We start from the raw sequence: 20,692 nt of genomic DNA, 5'->3' as shown, positions 1-20,692 counted from the left end.
TTTTATTGCATGCTCAAATGCGGGCAACATTGACGAGTCTATAGATTACGTGTTGTTGTTGTTCATTCTACTTTCCGTACCCGTTATACATGGAACAATTCAATGAAATTCCCTTGGGTTGTACACATTGATTTTTAATAAAAATCCATGAATGGATTGCCCTTACACCCGATGAAATAATATTGTCAATTTTTATTGAATGGAAAAGCCTTCATTTCATGGTGGTGGTGGTGTTCGAACGTGTGGAGGCAATACTCTACTGGTTGGGGGTGGAAATGGTATTTTATGTGTGGCTTATTGTTACGTTCGGTGAAAATAATTGATTTATCGTAACGTACGTACAACTTTACTGGAACAGCTTAGCTTAACGATAACGACAGATTCTTCTCATTTAAAATTAAAATTTTATTTCCAATTTTGTCTGCATATCTTAGGGAAAAGGAAATTAATTTTCTTGTTGATTGTGGCGGGTATTCTTCAAAAATTGATTAAGTTGATTTTAACACAGCTTTTTTAATGGCTCGGTCTGTTACTAGTACCCGAATGTACATTTTGATTTATTGCTTTTTGCTATCTCTTCATTAATGTACGAATATTTCCAACGACTCTCAAATGAAATATTCGCCGAATGGTTTAATTTAGACTGCCATCCACCCCGAAGAACCATTTTTATATGGCAACTAAAGAAACATAAAATGGGAATTTTACATCCGTGGATGAATCGGTAATTGACTTTGTGTATTTTACATTTTAATTACTCTCGGCCGATGCCGAATGAGTGCAATTAATTTGAAGCTTGGAAAATAGCTGTAAATATAAAAACTACGTCGAATTGTCTCATTTTATGATAATTAAGTCAACCTATTAACAACGGCTAGACTTTCCAGCGTTATGGACAAAAATTACTAATGAAGTAATAGATTAACCTTCAAACACTAGTCGGTATTTAGCATCAGCTTTCAATCGAAATAAAGTTGTTTTAATAAAGGATCAGATCGGATTCAACTGAATGTTATTTTGAACTCCTGGTGGATCACTCTATTCTTTTCTGGCAGGTCAGGGTAAAATTCGATTGCTAATAGGGCTCCTTCTGAATCGACTTTGAGGATTAAATAATCAACAATCCTTTGTACCTCACTTGTAGCTCATCGAGGCTACAGTTTCTGCTTCAATTACATTTCCCATTTGGATAACATGACTTTTAAGTATCGCCAGCTCTTTAGCGATTACATTCACACCAAACGGCATTCGGTTCATTTTCTTTCATTTTCAAAAAATTCATTGCTATCAACAAGCGCAGACCGTCCCAAGAATATTTATAATAAATCTACGTTTGTGACGAAAGTGCTTGGCGGGTTAATTAGTCACTGCCGTAATTAAAGTTACTTTTAATCTAACAATAATTTAACTTAATGAAGACAACAATATTTTGCTGACATTTAGTTTCAGCCCCTAGTCTATAAATAATGTCCGTAACGACGAGTAATTACAATAAATTTACAAATTGCATCTGATTGCATATACAACATGCATGTTGCAACCAGCACATATATATTCTAAACGAAATTCTAAAATTAATACCATAAGACCGACGGAGAAGTAGCGCAGTGTTCTGTTCCTGTCTTTTCCACATACATTTTGATGTGTAACTCTCAGCGATATTTATAATTAACTAATTAAAAAATTGTGTAAATAAGAAAGTTTAAATAAATTTCACCGCACTGATAGAATGTAAAACCGTATGATTGATGATGAATGATCAGTGGATGAGAGTTCTTGTCATCTACAGGTTGATGGACACATTTATAAACTTGGCAACAAAATTTTCTTTTTAGTGATTTTCTTAGCTGTTTCTTCTCCTGTTTACTCGCCTTCTCTATCGGAATTTTTTTTTTCTTCTTTTTTTAAACAAAAATGTGTCAATAAAAGAATGAATTTTCACCCATCATAAAATAAATTGTTCAAAATATCTTAGAAACGAAATGTGTTTCACGGCATTTTTCGCGTATATAACATTTTGTTGTGTAAAATATTCCATATACAATGCACAGGAGATGAGCAAAAAAAAAATGATTTCGCGGCATGACGTCAAAGGAAAAATGTTTTTCTTTTGTATAAAAAAGAATTTATTAAATTTAAAAGAAAATTGAAAGAAAAAGTTGAGTCATTAGCGATGTTCATCATTTTAGTGTTAATCATAAATAAAGTTACGTAAAATGTTCGCCATAATTAATGTTCTGCTCATGCAGATTTTACGTCTAAACCAAATGCGGCCCGTTCCCTAGTCCACGAAATGTTATTATGGGCAACACTTTTCACGAAACGGTTTTTCTCCAAATTCCGTTTCTGGTTATATCATGTCGTTGCTTTCATTATAAATAATTCAAAATTTCGTTATTAAATTTAGACGCAACAATTCTTGTTTGTAACTGAAACGAATCTGTTAATAATTCTTAATGACCGGCACGTCGTACAATATAATGTACACAGCCATCAGTTTGGATGATGAAAATAATTTCAAATTTGATTTATTAGCGCTCCAAGTGGCATATATTTTGTTGCGGGACTATTAACTGTAGGTAGATTTGAGAATGCGAAGAATTTCAAGCGTTTGCGACAATATTTCTATTTTAATGAGCGAAGGACAACAGTCAAGTTGATGCATCATGTGGTTCAGGTGAAGAATGTTTTTTTTTATCGTGTTTCATTGGAATGATCGACAGGTTGTTTTCAAGTGAAAAATTCAACAACAACAAAAATTGCAAAATTAGGTTATACGTCCTGGTTATTAATTGCTTGTCAACAGAAGTGAACTGAAACTTTTCCGTACTCCGATGGTGTCTGTTATCAGCTATTTAATGTTTTCTTAATTTGATGATTTCGACCATTATCTGGTAAATATTGTAAATATCGAGAAAATCATGTTGGTGGTCGAAAACTCACAACAATAAAAGACTACGGAGTCTCTGATTGTACAATTTACTTAGATGAGATTTTAAGAGAGTGTACTATAGAGTGTTTAAGTGAGAGAGATAGCGAAACGACAACCTATTGTTCCATCTCGGGGTCTGCTGTCAGATTCTTTTGTAATATCAATGACAGCAGACTAGACCCCGAGTTGATTTTCCAACTCACTCTACTTAAACACCGTATAACACAAGGAGTGTAATCGCGTAATTAAAGTGGAGTGAAGTCATTGATCCAATTATAAAGTTGAATTATCTATTCAAGTACCGTTACTCTAATTAAGAGACATATTTCTTGTCATTGCAGTCCTTTTTTCTGTACTATAATTGGCCAATTATAGGCGATAGTGTGATAAATTAAATAACGTCATGAATTAGATTGATTGAAGGATGGATGAAGTTAATACAATTAATGGAAAACGAACCAAATGAAAATTATTGTGGAGGAAAGGAAAAATCAAAAATTAAATGGATGTGACGCAGGGCCTGTATTCGTGAAAAGACTTTCTCGAATTTTCTTGGATGTTTTTCACGAATTTTAGTTTTCTCTAATTTTCTCTAATTTACACAAATTTTCGCGAATTTTCCCTCATTTTCAAGAAGTTTTTTTTTCGAAAAAAGGCCCTTATGTGAGGAACATGAATGGTGTGAACAATGTTAAGAGCGATGAACCCTTTGCAAATTTGTAGCCTACATTTGTGCGGAAAAATATTCGTTTTTTGATGATTTCCCTGAACAAAATAATTTTTTGAATTTTTGGAAACCATTGAAGCACGCAAAAAAGTGTTACTTTTAAAGGAAAAATTGGTTTGTTGGTCATAACTTATCCCACTTGGAGAAACCTTTGGAGATTGTGTAAATTTATGTAATCTGCACAAGTTTCTTCAAGTGTGTTAATAAGTTTCGACTCACAAAACATTTTTTCCTTTAAAAATAACACATTTTTGCGTGCTTTAACGGTTTTATTATAAAAAAATATTTTGGTTCATAGAAATCATCAAAAAACGAATATTTTTCCGCCCAAATGTAGACTACAAATTTGCAAAGGGTTCATTGCTCTTAAAATGACTTAGTTAAGCAAAATTATTTCTTTGTTTAAGACTTACTGTATGGTTGTGGTCGACTGCCATATAAAGGGTCTTGCAGTAGTGGTGATCGTCCGTTCCCGATTTCTTTCACTGGAAAATGAGAGAAGAAAAAATTGTTCATTTCATAACGTTCCTGATTAACTTTCCATCAATTACATAATATTACGGCATAAAACAACAACAATGGAAGTTAAAACCTACGCTAAAAAACCGCAATTTTGAACATAATGCATGTAGATATTATAATAAATGGATAGAGCAACAATGTAACCGTATATATGTATTCATGTATAAATAAGCTCTCTTTTTCAGATTCGCTATTTACACAATGAAAAACGGGAGAAAAATTACCACTCTATTAAAACCACATTTCAGTAAGATTTTTTGGAGCAAAAAAAGCTTTGTTATCGGAAACCGCTGCTACAGTTTCATTACCATACATATTCCATCATACATATTTTTCGGTTAAACGTTTCGGGTGGCCTTGTACACTTTTAAAGTTTAAACTACATTAGTGGAGGCCACACTAAAAGCAAAATTTATAAATAAAGTCAAGCAAAAGAGCAAGAACCACAATTTTCCGTTGTATTTTTTCGGATAAATCCGGAAGAGCTTTTATGCTAATACAATATTTATGGCCAGTGAAATGCAACCCGTTGTGGTGATGCGGATATCCTTTTTTGTTTAAACTATATAACATTACATTTACATTGGTATGCTATTCGGACGATGCTAAATTTATTCACATTTCCATCCATTGTTTGCTGCTATATTTCGGTGTATGGTTTGGCCCAGTTCAGTCAACAATTGAAAAGAATCTTAATTTAATTTGATTATAATGCTGAACATTTTGGAAAAGTTCCATTATAAAATGTAACCAATTCCCTGAGCTGCTTACAATTTGTGAAATATTTTCGGAGACAAACATAACTGACTCGACATAAGAATTCCAAAGTAAATTTTGTATGGTGTAGCATTTAAAAAAAAGGATTTCCATGCATTCATTGCTAATTTCAGCACAGCTTTGCATAAATATTATATTAGTATTAACAATAAAACTTTTGTAATGCGAGAGCTTTCATCGCGTGTATATATATAGCCCCTAGGTTTATTTGATGTAATTCCCTATAATAAAATACTGTAGCGTAAAGTACACACATAAAACCGAAGTAAAATATCACGTATTTGCGAATTCTGTTTGATAAAGGGATCACAGTCTGTTACGTTCCGTTGTGAGAGTGAAATTATTGAAAGGGATAACCCCAAAGCCATGAGAAACTGTGCTTAAGGGCGAAGAATAGTGAAAGTTCGGTTACATTGGTTTTAGCTAGTCGCTATCAGAATGGGAATTTTATGTAAAGTTTGCTTGAACATGACATAACATGTGAAATGCGCCAGATACTGGCACTGGTAAACGATTTTATAAAATTGAGTTCTGTTTCACACTCCTAAAATTGAGATCCTATGCAAAATTTGATTTTAAAATGTTTGAATAAGTCACGATAAGTTTGATACTTTCAAGATCCAGATTCCAGACCCTTGTCATTCAAAAATCTGCGAAATCTTACAATAAAAATGAAACTTGCCCGGGCCAAATGGTCCTCCTACGGTAAGACATTATGGATGACCCTTGACATTTATTTTCGCCTAATTTTTCTAAATATGAAAATTTTACGTAGGTAAGCAAACAGAATATTTGTTCTGCTTCGATTAATTTTTCCGTTCTTTTGAAGAACTGTTCTTTAACCCACACATTCCACTTAAGAGGTGCTTAGCTAAAATTGTAGCCTACATTTGTTTGTCTCGTATTTCATTTTTGATGATATCTTCTCATCAGAATCCTTTTTGAAAATGACCACGAACTTCGTGGCACGAATGTGTTACCTTTAATAAAAATTAGTTTTGGTTGTTGTCGAAATTTTCGTAGACTGATCATTGTTCTCAGAGCTGGTCGAACTGCTATAACCAAATCTATTTTATTTTGAAAGCTAATACATTCGTGGTAGTTATTGCCGTCCTGTATTTTTGAAAAAAGATTCGGGTGGAAAGCCATCATCCAAAGTAAACTAAAATTCAGTATTTGAGTCCGTTGGGATTAAAAGTCTAGTCCATCTGTCAAAGTGACGTTTTAAACGTCAAAAATAAGAAATCTTTTAAGTAGTCAGCAATTTCGTTGATTTTTCTTAAATTGTTTTTCACTAACTAGATTTTTTAAAAAATAAGAAAGAATTAACGAATTTACCGACCGTTTTACAGAGTTTCTAATGTTTGACGTTTAAAACGTCACTTTGACAGTTGTAATAGACCTACTTTTGATCGCAGTGGACTCATTTAAATAACGCCCAAATGTATGCTTTTCAGCAAAGCATCGATGCCTCTTAAGAGACATGGATGCTTCGCTGAAGAGCCTACATTTGTGCGTTTTTTTAATTGTATTTTCAGTGAAATCCTTTTTGAAAATAAAGTGAAAGTCAGGCGTTTTTTAAATACTGTTTTATAGATTATTTTAGATATCGTTTCACCGGAATCCATTTTCAAAAAAGTACGACCGCAACAACGATGTTGTGTTAGCTTTCAATAAAAAATAAATATTAATTGAAGCAGTTTGACCAGCTGTCGTTATTGAGGTCGTACATTTTTTTAATAAGGATTCTGTTGAAATGATATTATCGAAAATAAAATATGAAACACACAAATGTAGACTACAATTTCAGCTAAGCATACATTCCTCTTAATATAATCGGCCTTGAAGTACGATTCAAACGAATTTGGTGCGTCATGTTAGGTTGTTCAAAGTTTAAGACACATAAGTGAATGTAGGTGGAACTTGTGAAATTTATTAGAATAAAGTTTTTCTTTCGCTGTATATAGGTTTCACGACAACGTCTTTTATATTTGACTGAGTAATTGAAGTTACTTAATTCATAACAAGAAAATGATGTCTGAAAAGTAATGCCAAACAATAAGTAGGAAAAATTGAAAGCGAAAACAAGTTGTTTCCATGGGTTTTTTTAACGAAATATAATTAAACGATTCTTCATTTTTTTTGTTCAAATTGTATGAGGTTTCTTTTTCATTTCCGTTTTCGTCTAATTGTATATTATATTTCCATTCAGTGTTTATAATTTTCTTCCATTTAAAAACGACAATTCTGGAAAATACATTCTATTCATCAAAATAAAAAGTTAAAATCTTTCCAACTTGATGGGAATTTCACGAAAAAAAAGTTTGTCAATTGCATTTTACGCGATAAAAGCAAAACGAAAAAAAAAAAATCAATTTCACAAAATGTCCTTCATACGAATGTGAGGAGTGTGTCCCTCACAGAATTCGAATTATGCTCTAAGAAAATGTTTCTTTTTCGCATTCCACGCAAATTGAATGAAATATGTATAATATGAAAAATCACCATAAAACTTGTACCATATTCATGTTGTTCTTTTTGTTATTTATGTATAATATATTTTTAGTACTCTTAAGCCACTTTAATAGAGCTTTTATAGACGATATATACATTTATCTTGGATTATATTACTCCCATAACGACAGTATTATATTGCCCGAGCATCATCAATATTACGAAAGGAAGAAGAAGAAAAAAATTTGTGTATTAGAGATCTCGTGTACAAATATTTTTTTTTTCGCCGAGAATCACGTTCCACTTTTTTTTTCTGGTGGAAAATTTATCGCTTAAATATATTTTGCATTTAGCAAAGATTAGAGGTGTAGCAGCGATTTGTGACGAGAGAATCAATTTGGGCTGAACATTTCGTTCTGTTTTTTTTCTTCTTCTCTGTACTTCTTCAAACAACCTAAACTCACTCAGTGTAAAAATGTACACAATTTTATGCTCTATATTCTGATCGATAAAGTAAAAAAGTTGAACCCATTTAAAATACATCACGATAGAATTTGATGGAATTTGAATAGTATTTTAAGTAATATTTAATGTTTATCCGAGGAGTGTCGAATACCGTTTTAGCGAAATGTGCAATCATACAAGATGGTAATCTGATAAAGTCAAGAGAACGGACTTACATTACTTTAATAAAATTTAGTCAGAGCGTTAGACGTATCAACATAAAAAAAGAAAGTTGTATCAATGTTGTAGAATTTGATGATTTTCTGTTTTTATAGATACAACTTTTACGACTTTTCTAAGACATTTGAAGTATCATTTAAACAGCAGCACAAAATTTAGTCTTCTGTTTCGGTAAATCGTAAGAAAGCACAACGCTCCTACATTTCCAAATTAAATAAAATGGTTCAGACTGAAACTAAATTAAAACGACCTGCAATCTGTTAGTGACAACCTAATTATGCATAGTCGGAAATTTTCGAACAATATTACGTAAATCATGAACAGAAAATACGTAAAGTTTGGTAGTGTGTGTACGTTCATTTTTACGAAATTGTATCCGCTTAGCGTACGCAAATAAGTGATGAACTAGCTTTTACCACAGATGATATGTTCAGAAGTTCAACTGCCGCGAGGTGTTGAAATACGTACGTAAATGGGCATTACGTATTTACGTTTGATACACCTGTTGGAGCATAGTATTTTCTGAACATTGTGAGGGTCTGAAAATTCCCTAACTCTAAAACTATTAACGTGTGATACTACTCGACACCCCGTATGTTGCAGTTACGAGTTCGAAAACCTTTGGGTATTTTTCCCTCCTGATTATAAATACCGAAAAAAAAATTCTGGTACGTCCGGATCAGGAGCTAGACCTATTTTAAGTTAAATGGGAATTCAACTAGTGTGAGCGAGACAAATATTGTTGTCTCTCTCACTCCAATGGAATTCTTATTTAACTTATAACCGGGTGTATCTCCTGATCCAGACGTCCAATAATTTGTTTTTTCTGGATTTAGAATCATGAGGGAAAAATATGTGAGTTCGAAAACCGTTTTCGAACTCACATCAGCAGCAATTTTTTATTTACCATCTGTAGAGTATATACGTGAAATTTATACCAACAGAAGTTTTTGCGTGAACTTTCAAAATTTCAGATTTTTGATGATAAACATCTAAATCTTGCATTACCTTTTTCATGTTTGAACAGAAATCTAGTCCTTCAAGAAGCATTCTTGATTATTCAAAATTAAGGATTCTTTGTTCCGGAGTAAATAATTTTTGTTCCAAACACCAGTTCCACATTTCACCTTCTTTCTTCATAGCTTATCTAAATTGGGAAGGTCTAACTGTTCCTAAGCGCACAGTTAGAAAAACATTAAAATTATTTTATCCATTAACTCCGAAGCCTATGCATATTTTACAATGTTATACCAATCAATAACTAGGCCATTTTCCAAAATAAATTGAAACTTTCCGAAATTACTTTTTGAAAATCAATATTTGTTAACATTATCTATATATTCCGTCACTAATCAGACGGTAATTTGTTGTAATTTTATTTCGAACGCACGAAAACTGGCATAAGAATTAAATTTGGATATGAGAAACTCTTTAGACAGACATCTGAAAATTGTTCTTTCCAAAACTAGATTAATCCTTGAAAATTACCGAATAACATGCCATACTGGAAAATATAATTTATTTATAAATACACACAGCATTGATTCGGTAAAGTTATACTGCTTTCAAATCGGTGAATCGATATTTTAATATAGAAATGAAAATATGTTGTAGGGAAGATAGAGTTTATGATTTATGCATATAGACAACGTGGAATGATAGTCTCTTGATATTTGAAATGGGTTTTAATTTCGACGGTAAACTTTAATTGATGGCTTTCGTGTGTACTTTCTGTAGTAACTAAAAACCTTTAAATTAATTTTGTTTCTCCTCTTCATAAAACCAGAGCAATAAAACAACAGGATAATAATTTTAAGAAATGACTGCAAGCTGCACCATCCAACCGTTTCTTTAAAGGAAATTAATTCCAAAAATAAAATGAATTTTCTTTCCTTGATCGTATATACCTGGTTTTAAAAAAAAGAACTAAGTTTCCACCAACATGTTCCACTATTATATAATTAATAAAAAAAGAAAGAAAGTTGGAAATTTTTGTATTTAAAATTCAAATGGCACAGTTCATGGTATAATAAAATCCCCAGCGACCATGGAAACATACTAATGCAAGCTGCATGAACTCAAATTTATTGCGAACCAGATTTTTTTAGTGTGTATGGCGACATGTACACATTTATATAACATAATAGTTTTCAGGTTGACAGCACCTTTTTTTATTCTTTCCATAAAAGCTGATGACACCGGGTGAACGATGCACATTAAAAATAAAAACTTTCAAAACAAAGTGTGTGTATGCTAACGGGATGCTGTTTCACTTACTCGGTGCATCCATAAATTATGTAAAACAGTTCACCTGAAACCATTACGATTAGGTTCTGTATTATTCATTTTTTTTTTCGCTCTTGCTCGCTGTTCATACAATGTTTGCAACAGAGACATGTGTTGACTACAACCCACACACAAACACACACTAATCCCCGGGAGTTCCTTTGAATGTTACGTACAAATCGTTAACTTTCCTTGAAGGAAAAATGTCTGTGAAAAGTAAAACGTGATTGATGTCATCGTGATGATGCCCATAGCACTTCAAGCACAATATGTTTCTTTCTATCAAAGGAAAAGTTTTTTTTTATGTTTTGTTTTTCACTTTTTGATAATTTTCGTTTTTATTACGAGTAAATTCATATTTTATTAAAGGAATAGGTACATGGAATTCTTGCAAAGAGTACCTATTAACTGAATTATGTGAAGAGACCTTCCCTTTGCGGTTATTTTTTGTTTGACTCGCATTTCATTCTTTCGTGCTTTCAATAAAACATTTTATTGGTTTGTTTTATAGACAATGGCTTTTAACGAACTAAGGGACCGGCCCGACTTTTCTAAGTCGGTTGGTGGCGATATAAATGAAATATTTTCATCGAAGTCTATTTTCTCAAAAATTAGCCCCACCTTCTATTGAGGAAATGTGGGGCAACCACAACGAGATGTTCACCAAATTATGAGCATTCAGGTTCGGTCGAACGCTGTGAGAATTTTTTAAAAACTTTTCCCATTTTCCAATATTATCCAGATGCTTCTGGGTCGTTCAAGCGATGACATTAGAGAACGCCAGATTTTTTGAACGCTTAAATCCCAAACACAAACGTTAATGCTAAATCCGTACGATAATGGCAAACGTCAGCAATAAAGGCAAATTTATAAGAGGACCAAAAATAATTAAATTTTCACTTGGCGAATTTTGATCAAACACCGTGCCAAGTGTATCGCGTAATCTCAGGACTACAGTAAATTATTAATTAGTTTTCCGACGATGAAGAGACTCATTATAGGTGGATACGTGAACGTCACGAAAAATTGGGTTAACCCATATTCTGTCGAGTATCTTCTTCTGATTCACTTTGGAGTAATATCAATTAAAAATGAATTTTTTTCAGTATAAGTAGGTAAATGACAGGACAGTTTCCCGAAAATGTATGGAAAATTTTATCACAAAAATTCACAGAAAATTTCAACGACACTTTTTGAATGAAGATATTTTACCGCCAAAGTGAACACAGCAAACATTCATTCTAGTATTTATAATAGCGGATGTGCCACAATTATGTCGAAATATTTTCTGTGTTTTTGTCGCGACAAAACAAAAAAAAAAACTTTTTTTTGCATCGAGTAAAAAGTGTTCAGTGTTCAAATATGCCTTGGCGACCTAAAGAGACAATGCTCGAATACAATGGAAAGCATAAAAGGTGAGTTTCTTTGAATTTTTTCTATGAATTTTTGGGATAAAATTTTCCATTTATTTTCGGAAAACTGTCCTGTCAGTTCCCGATGACGGACCTTATCGAAAAACAATTCTCCATTTATTGTATCATAATATTTGGGTCCTGATATCTGATACATCACAAAAAAAACATGAAACAATGCTCTAGTTAAGATTGTCGTAAAATATGAACGAAGCCAAATCCGTTTTGATGTTAATTGAACGTAGTTCCCTACACAATTAACGAAAATCAACAAATTATCGAGCAATTGCATTGAGAATCATTTTGACAAATAAATTATTCATTGTGGTACAGTGGTGTGAGGTGGGAGTGGTGGTGGTGCGGGTGTAAGATTTTGTTCCGTTGATAAGTTATTTGTTTAATTTGGAAACAAATTTCACACCAGTACACATAGACAATACAATTTTCGTTTTATGTTGCCTATTGTAGTAAAGTAAAAAAAAAATTCTTTGCCTGTCCGTAGAGAGTAGAGGATGAACGTGAAGTTTTGCTTGAATAATTCATGCGAATAAAAGAAAAACGCTAACTGAATGATAGAAATTTGAAACAAAACTTTAAATATATTTTCTTTAATTCTTGGAAAACTTTACGTTAAGCAGCTGGATTCATCTGAAAAGCTTTTTGCCTTTTCTCTGGAAATTATTAATGGAAATGTACTGTAGTACTGAATTCGCGATAAAGTAATGCCAGTGCTGGTAGATACAAATAAAGTTTGTAGAGTAAGTTGATTAACAAAATTATTTATTTATTTTCATAAGGACTGCCACAAAAGTCGTGTGACATTTCTTTTACAACTGTGTACATACCCGCTTTTCGTTGAACGAATAGTTAAAAAAAAACTCAAATTGAATAGGTACGGGGTTGCAAGAATTTCATCAACTAATTGAATCTAAACCTGACACTAAATAAAAAAAACCTTCTCAATCTCTCCCATATATTACTCAAAATTCTTGTCACTGATGTATCTTTTTTCCAAATGGAAAACCCAATGTACTCAGCAAATATGTTTTCATAACAAAACAAAATGTAATAACAACTAGGAGCTTTACATTTACCAGATTATATAAGTGAGAATGTGATGCATTTGTTCACATATGGTATGTTAATGCCTCTTTTACAGCTTTCAAAGAGAAAAGTGTCTTTTGGCTCGTAAAAATGCATTCAACAACTAGTAACTTTCGGATAAGTGTACAATACGTGTTGTGATGCCAACAAAACAGTGAATGCATTAAAAAATCCATTCGAAAAAACTCGCAATCGAAATATATTTGAGAGCCATTGTTTACTAAAAAAGACCAAATCATTTCTTGTTGTTCTGTTTCTCCCTATTCATGCTTTATGTAAAATTGTAAAATTTATTTGATGTTCGTTTTATGCACTTTATAGACTCGTTCAATGTTCCATTATTTTCGCATTTTGTTATTGGGAAAACGAGCCTGCAGGGTATATTGTTGAATAACAAAACATTACATTTAATGAGGCCTTTCTTCTTTGATCAGTCGATATGGGGCTCTTCACAAATTGGGCACTAGATAAATTACGAATTTCTGACCCTTTCGTCCCCCAGTGTGTGCCATTCCATATATGGAGGAATTTTCGAAGAACTTGCGTAATTTTTGAATAACCCCTATCTAATGATCTGTTCTTATTAAAGTAAATACATCTACAACAGGCTGATACGAAAAGTTATTTGGAATCAATGAAGAATATTATGAAAAGCAGGAAAGAAGGACTAGATTCTTAGTTAAATAAATAAACTTGACTCAATCTTTTAGAAGCCGCGTGGATTGCCATATATTTGGTAAATCTATTACTACTTTTGTTAAGAATATCGCCAAAAGTTTGATACAATAGTTATTCGTTAAACAAGCGAAGAAAAGTTGCATTTTGAGGGTGTTGTTGCTACGCTCTGGCCACAAGTTACCCATTTTTTCACAACAAAGACTTTTGAAGTTTCAGAAGAAGGGATAAAATGAGTATTTTCTGTGCCTGTGACGTAAAAAATCTTTTACTTCATTGCATCTAACATATATCTTGAAAGTTCATAATAACCGAACCATGTCTTTAGCAGATTATAAAAGATACAATAAAAAACGGACAACAGTTACACCTGCACACCGTCACTAACACATCAATTTTTTCCATCGCAAATAGATTTTACCGAGATTTCAATTTCAACGACAAATTGAATTCCATGCACGCACATCGGGTTAACCAATATATACGAACCAGATATTTCATGAAGAATGTTCAACGCTTAAGCATACAAACTTCGATTCAAACTTTAATTCCAAATTAAATCAGAAACACTTTAATGGCTCCGATTTTGTAGGCTGACACCGTTTTCTACTCGAATTCCCACCCAAAGTTCGGTGTGAAATTCAATGAAACGAAATACAGCAAACATTCCAATAATAATCTTATACGTGCTTATGTCTCTATACGATGGTATTTACCGTCGGAAAGGTAAACAATTTTCATTATCCATACATAAATTGATGTAGATAAGCTACACATTTCGATTAGTATTAGAAAATATCTGCCTGTCGGTGTTCTTCCTCCATTCGGAATGACGAGCATTATACTACACACCGAAATTCAGTGATTTGGCTTCTTTTCCCTGTACGCCCAAAAGTAAAAACCGAATCTGTACAAAACGCGAAAGATAACCGCATAACGAGAATTGTAATTACCCTCATCGGCGTAACTGGCTGTACGTAACGACTGAGCGTTTCCTTTAAAGCTTTCAGCTTTCGAAAGTTTTGTACCTGTTCGTTAAGTAATTATAGTGTAATGTCTGCGATGATTTTGAAATTCAAATATTTTGTTGTTACACAGACATTTAGACGACATGTACGCTATGATATAAGGATGAGTGATAATTAAGTGGAACAGCCGGATTTACATTGATTTTCGAAATGGCTTTTGAACTACTGTATGAATAGTTGATAAAGAAAGAGAATAGACATAGGCACTTTGATATTTAATCTATGAGAAACAACAGGACAGGTGTATCATGTTCTAGTTAATCGATCTGTTACTTCATTTGATCTATCAAATTTTCAAAAGAATGATACAAAATCTTTTACTTCGTTTGTTTCTTCATACATTTTGCTATACAACAGACCAGGGCCTACATTTTGGAAACTAATTTCTTGAATTTCTCGAATTTTCTGGAATTTCTTAAAATTTCTCGAATTCGAGAAATTCGAGAAACTTCAAGAAACTCGAGAAATTAGTTTCTTGAAATTTCTTGAATTTCTCGAAGTTTCTCGAATTTTTTGAATTTTCTGGAATTTCTTGAAATTTCTCGAATTCGAGAAAATCAAGAAACTTTGAGAAATTCAAGAAATATTTCTCGAAGTTTCTTGAATTTCTCGAAGTTTCTTGAATTTTTCAAAGTTTCTTGATTTTCTCTAAAAGTTTCTAAAAAGTAGGCCCTGCAACAGACCCTATAAGCTATATATTCAGTGCATACCGTTTATTGTTGGTGTTGTTGTTTGTTAATAAAAGATGACTAGCCGTTTCTAGACTCCTCAATAACAGTCATTCTCCCCATTCTCTCGATTCTACATAGTTTTTCCAACCGGTCTTCCAAATTCTTTTCGCGTAGCGATTGGGGTGATTGAAAATCTACTTATTCGGTCCCGGAGTCCTAAAATCAGGCATACGCTGGCATTTGATTTGGTATTTCTGTTAACATTGGATTATTTCAACGACGTATTTCGCGAAGCAGACGGACGTATAATACAAAGTAGAAAATTACGGCCGGAATACCACTCCAGGAATTTTGGAACGTATTGATTTAAAGGAAAGATATTCTGATTTTATTCAAAATTCGGGAAAAGTAGAAAACATTCTCAATGAACGATTCCTCGCCAACAGAGAAAAGACAAGAGAAGAGTGACGTGCATAAATATTTCTGTTCCTTCAATTAGTACACGAGCATACACAAAATCACATCCAACTTACACGTTTTTACTGATTTACCATTGCGGGTTTCATTTATGAAAATGACAATTAATTAAAATCTATTTTAATCTCTCGGCATTCAGGTCTATTGTTGTGCTCTAGAATTCTGTTAATTTTCTTGATTTGTTTTTTTTTTTTTTAAACATTTATGATGCAACACGGTAGGCAAGTCGTAGTGTGGTGTAAATTTTTTATTCGAATTCTATTTTCGAGTTCTCGCAAATATGCAATTTATTTTTAAATCATGCAAATACAGTCCCATCATAAAATGTCAAAAATAATTGAAATTTATTTCGTTTACAATAACGGCTTCTGATATGCAGAGCATAAATACGAGACAGCAGGGGAAAAAATGCACGGCAGTGTGGTTATTGAAAAATTCACGACGGTGTTTTAGTTCGCGGGAAATGATTTTGTGATAGTGAGATGAATAGAAAATATTTTCGGTATTCAGTACATTCTGATGTGGTGTAGATGCCACATAACGATTAATACTCGAGACTTTCAAGCCTTACAAAATTATTCATTGAAAGTAGCAGCACAATACAAATCGATTTCTGAGAGTTGAGTCTGGAGTTTTTTTTTGTAAATATTCCCTTTAGAATAGAACATTGTGAAAGAGTTATGTAGGTGACAGAGCACCACCTGTTTAATTTTTATTTCCCATCACAAACCAAACGAAAAAATTCTGCCTCTTTAAGTGGCCCTCTGTAAATAATGTTTTGGAGCAACTCATGAAAGATCATACGTTCGTCACGTCGTCACTCAACTGGACAGGAAAATATGTCAGAGATTATGATTTTTTGCAATAGATAACGATACGGTTGTCACTCATCCAGCAATCAAACAAGCAAATTGGATAAAACGGATACTGTATTCTAGTCACACTTTTCGTCTCTCTTAATCAATGCCGCATACATATTTTTAACAGTACCCGCACCTTACCAACAAATCAACTGATTGAAAGGCATGCGATATTGAAGTTCGTGTAACGATTTTTAATCAACTAAACATTTGATACGGGGATGTGTTTCATATAATTGAATTTCGTACTTTACTATTCCTTCATTTTTGAATTTATTGACAACGTGACGGTACATTGTTGTTATTTGCGGTAATTTATATTTGTACGTCGGTACATTACCATCATCTGATGTGTTTGTTGTCTTTGATAATCGTCGTAACCACAATAATGCTTTGGTAGGTGGTGTTTAACCGACTACAAAATCAGCTTGCATTATAAATTTGAAGCACGTAACCGCGGGTAAACTAACACACACGTATAGCAGGGTCTGGGACTAACGCTTAGTTTACACTCACGAATAAATTTTCAGGAATTCAGGCGAGCTCTACATATTTAAGGATTTAAACAATTGAAGTAAAAGATTTTCAATCAAACCCTACAGTTAATGTCAACCCAATTTGTGACTAAGTTGGCTTCAGATGTTTAACAAGCTGGTCTACTCATACAAATACATTGCTTGTGCATCGTTATACGAACGGGTTTCATAAGCACACGAACGAGAGGGGTAAGTAGTAGTAAATCCGTATAAGTACAAGCTATGCGATATTATGATTGGACCACCTGGTAAAACAGCTGAAACAAATGTAGACACGAATTCGGTTGGCATTGACTGTAGGTGATACTTAAAACAAAAGAAGAAAAAAGACAAATATTCCGATAAGCTGTTCGTTTCTGGAAGTGAAAATGGAGTATTAGAAGAGTGAGTTGCGTCCCATATAATAGAGTGGTCCTCACGAATGCTAAATAGCTATTTTGTTAATTAGTTGATAAATGGTGTTGTTTTGTACACTAGATGTGAGTTAGCCGATACGAGCGAAGCGAGACCTAAACTTTCACCCCTCGATACGCCATTTTTTTACAGTTGCAGATCTTGTTTCAGTCCGAAAGCTTTGTCAGATACACTTCCGGGAATTTGTCCGACTTGAAACTGTTCAAAGATCTGAATCGTAGTCACTATGTGGACGGGTACATTAAAATTTTTATTTGTTTACTGCAGTGACAGGTGAATTTTACTCGGAAATTCCAATTATTTATTCTATGCTACCGCCACAATCATAATAAACAAACAGTCGGAAAATGTTTTGTCTATCACACGAAACGTTATAAAGGAAAGATTAGTGTCATGCAATGTCATACTGTCGTTTAGCTGCTTCAAATCTAAATGCATCTAGATGAATGAAAAATTTCCGTTTCATGAATTTGCATGTGATTTTATTTTTGCATACTGAACGAAATAGTTTGCACAATGACGATTTAGCAGTACATTATGGGGTACAGTGCTCTCAATCTCGCTTGTCTCGCTTGTCTGTCATTTTAACAGATTCAATTAAAACGAGTATTGTTTTCCATGGATAATTTGAATTTGAATTACGAAATATAAACTTTGCTAAAACTGTGTAAAGACAGAAAGATTTAAAATAAATCGAAAGACAAACAGTTTTTGTTCGGTGTAACTTTGATTTCAAAGTTGCATGGCAGTGAAATCGAGCAGCATTTTACAGAATGCAATGTAGCGCGCATATATTACAATGGGGTCTGTATATAAAAGCGGATTAACTGTTTGTCATTGTAGGTAAGTTGAGTTAGGTAAAATGTCTGTCGTTTGAAGTTTACACAAATCAATTTAGAGCAAATCTGAACCATCGTTAGACGATGGGAATCGGATATTGAAATAAATCCGGAAATACAATAAGAAGATGTATGTAGCGACGAGAGTCTAGAGATTTCCTGAACTACGTTTTCAGTTCAAAGTGAAACGTACAAAATATAGGAATCACTGTCGAACACCAGTGATGGTACAACGATAAGACAATTTATAACTGAAAGTTTTAAGTGAATAATCTAATTCGTAGCTCCAACAAAACCATACATTTCACATCCTTCATTTCACATTTTCACGTCAGTCTTCAACTGTGTCGACTACGTGTCATGGTATACAATCGTTAAGACATTCACCGTGTATCCCGTTCTCGAAAGGAACAACTGTTAGACTAGGACATATTATCATCGGAATTCAATGGTTTATTCATAACGACATTGGCCATTAAACCAAAAGGCCATTATTCATTCCAAGGAACATAATAGAATTGAAGTGAAAGGGAAATATTGCAGAACGAAAATCGACATTAGTGATGATTCATTGCAAGAAAACGACCAAACGTAAATCATAGAATCCGTAAGTAATTTTCTTCCATCTCTCAACAATATTTATTCTTTGCAATAATTTTCCTTTGATTGTGTCAGCTATAACTTGGTTGGGATAGTATTTTAGTAGGAAAATGTCATCTACGATGATTTGGTGTTCACTTAAAAATTCTATCTTTTTTTCCTTGGATTCAACAAAGCAATAAATTAAATAGAACACGATGATGATAGCTGACAGGATGTTCATCACCATATATTTTACTTAGAGGTGGATAATGATATAACATTGCGCAATATTTCGTACAGGAAGGTGTAAGTTTATACACACTGTGTACACACAACGAAAAAGAGTGAGGTAACTAAACGCTTGAAAACTCGGGTGGATTTGTGTGTTGATCACTTGAGTTGTTATCTTTTTCACGATTTTTTTTTTCATTTTCCTGACATTGAGAGCCTCATTTAAATGATTTACTGTAGGAAAGAATAATGGAAGTAAATAATAATGCTCGCGTTGCTGATGGTGCTATTTGAATGTTGAACATATTTATGCGTGAGATAAAACAGTTTCCCGTTCAGAACGATAAGTTCACAACATTAAAAAAACATGTGCCTACAGCCAAGAAAATATTTACGATTTCAACCTCGAAACCACTCTGAGCAATAAACTCAACATGTACCTTTAGTCATATTGAGAGACAAGACTATTTGCATGAAAATTTTGCTTGATTAACATCAATATATCGTAGAGGTTTCTTATTTGTTTCGTCAGATTCTTCACAAAGTAAATCTTTCGTTAAAACTAATGAAGTAGCAGATTTAGTGTTAGTCCTTTAATATGAATTTGCTTCAACTGTTTTTCAGCTGATTCACACAAACAATCAAAACTGTTTATACGTCTTTATGCGGTTTTACCATTACAACGCGCGTGCGTGTACCAATTCCAACCGTAAACAGGTTTGATTGTACGTAAAAACAGCTGAAGCAAGTTCATGCTGAAATTTCACTGCCTCTAACTGTATAATGCTTGCTCTGTTGAGGAAATAGTATCACAAACATTTTGGAACTGCTTCCTTCCTGATGTAATACATAAAAGTATTAATAAATTAAGATCGAGGTCTATGTTGAGCTTTGTCGAGTAATCGAATTCTCGAGCGAAGTGTGAACGGTGCCTGGATTTTGACCTGTAAATACGCTGTTATTGTGTGGAAATCGGCATTCTAATAAAGTATGTTGCAATTTACATGCCCTAAATAGCTGTCTTTCTGTGAGTTCCAGCGAAGATAATTTGTACATCTCTTGGACTGGCAAGTAAAAGATTCGACTTGAATAAGTGTTGGAGGCGTTTTGTAGAATTTTAATTTCAATTAAATGAATTGTTCTGTAAACCTTATGTAAATGACTCAGTCAATAATAAACAACCAACTAACAGTACATGCCACAATTGACACAAAGTCTCAAAGCAAGACTTTTAATAAAAGTAAAATTACTAACACTTTGGACAGGATGACAAGCCTTTCACCAAAATGATCTGGGCTCGAACCGTGGTTCGGAAGTCTCGTTAAGCCAGTGGTCCAGACTGCACTTGTTATTGGCCGAAAAAGGCTGTTAGTGAGGTCTACACGAACAAATTAAATTTAAGCGCAAAACTCTTCAAATTCCTAAGGATTTCCAACATTTTTTATCCTTTTCGCCCCCTATGAGCAAATCTAAAGTCAGCG

General features: G+C 33.3%; 1 protein-coding gene across 2 annotated transcripts in view; it reads right to left on the bottom strand.

The window, feature by feature from the left end:
- The window catches only part of LOC119072845 (heterogeneous nuclear ribonucleoprotein L), a 217,161-nt gene that overhangs the window by 30,040 nt on the left and 166,429 nt on the right, over nucleotides 1-20,692 (bottom strand). For both annotated transcript variants that reach the window (XM_037178157.1, XM_037178158.1), the window contains exon 6: nucleotides 4,073-4,144. In XM_037178157.1, the coding sequence (XP_037034052.1) occupies nucleotides 4,073-4,144 (72 nt within the window). The remainder of the gene's footprint in view (nucleotides 1-4,072; nucleotides 4,145-20,692) is intronic.

The sequence above is a fragment of the Bradysia coprophila genome (genome assembly GCF_014529535.1).
Source record: "Bradysia coprophila strain Holo2 chromosome IV unlocalized genomic scaffold, BU_Bcop_v1 contig_84, whole genome shotgun sequence".
Classification (NCBI taxonomy): Eukaryota; Metazoa; Arthropoda; class Insecta; order Diptera; family Sciaridae; genus Bradysia; species Bradysia coprophila.
Note: the sequence above shows the minus strand (reverse complement) of the source record. Positions and strands in the feature narration are given on the sequence as shown.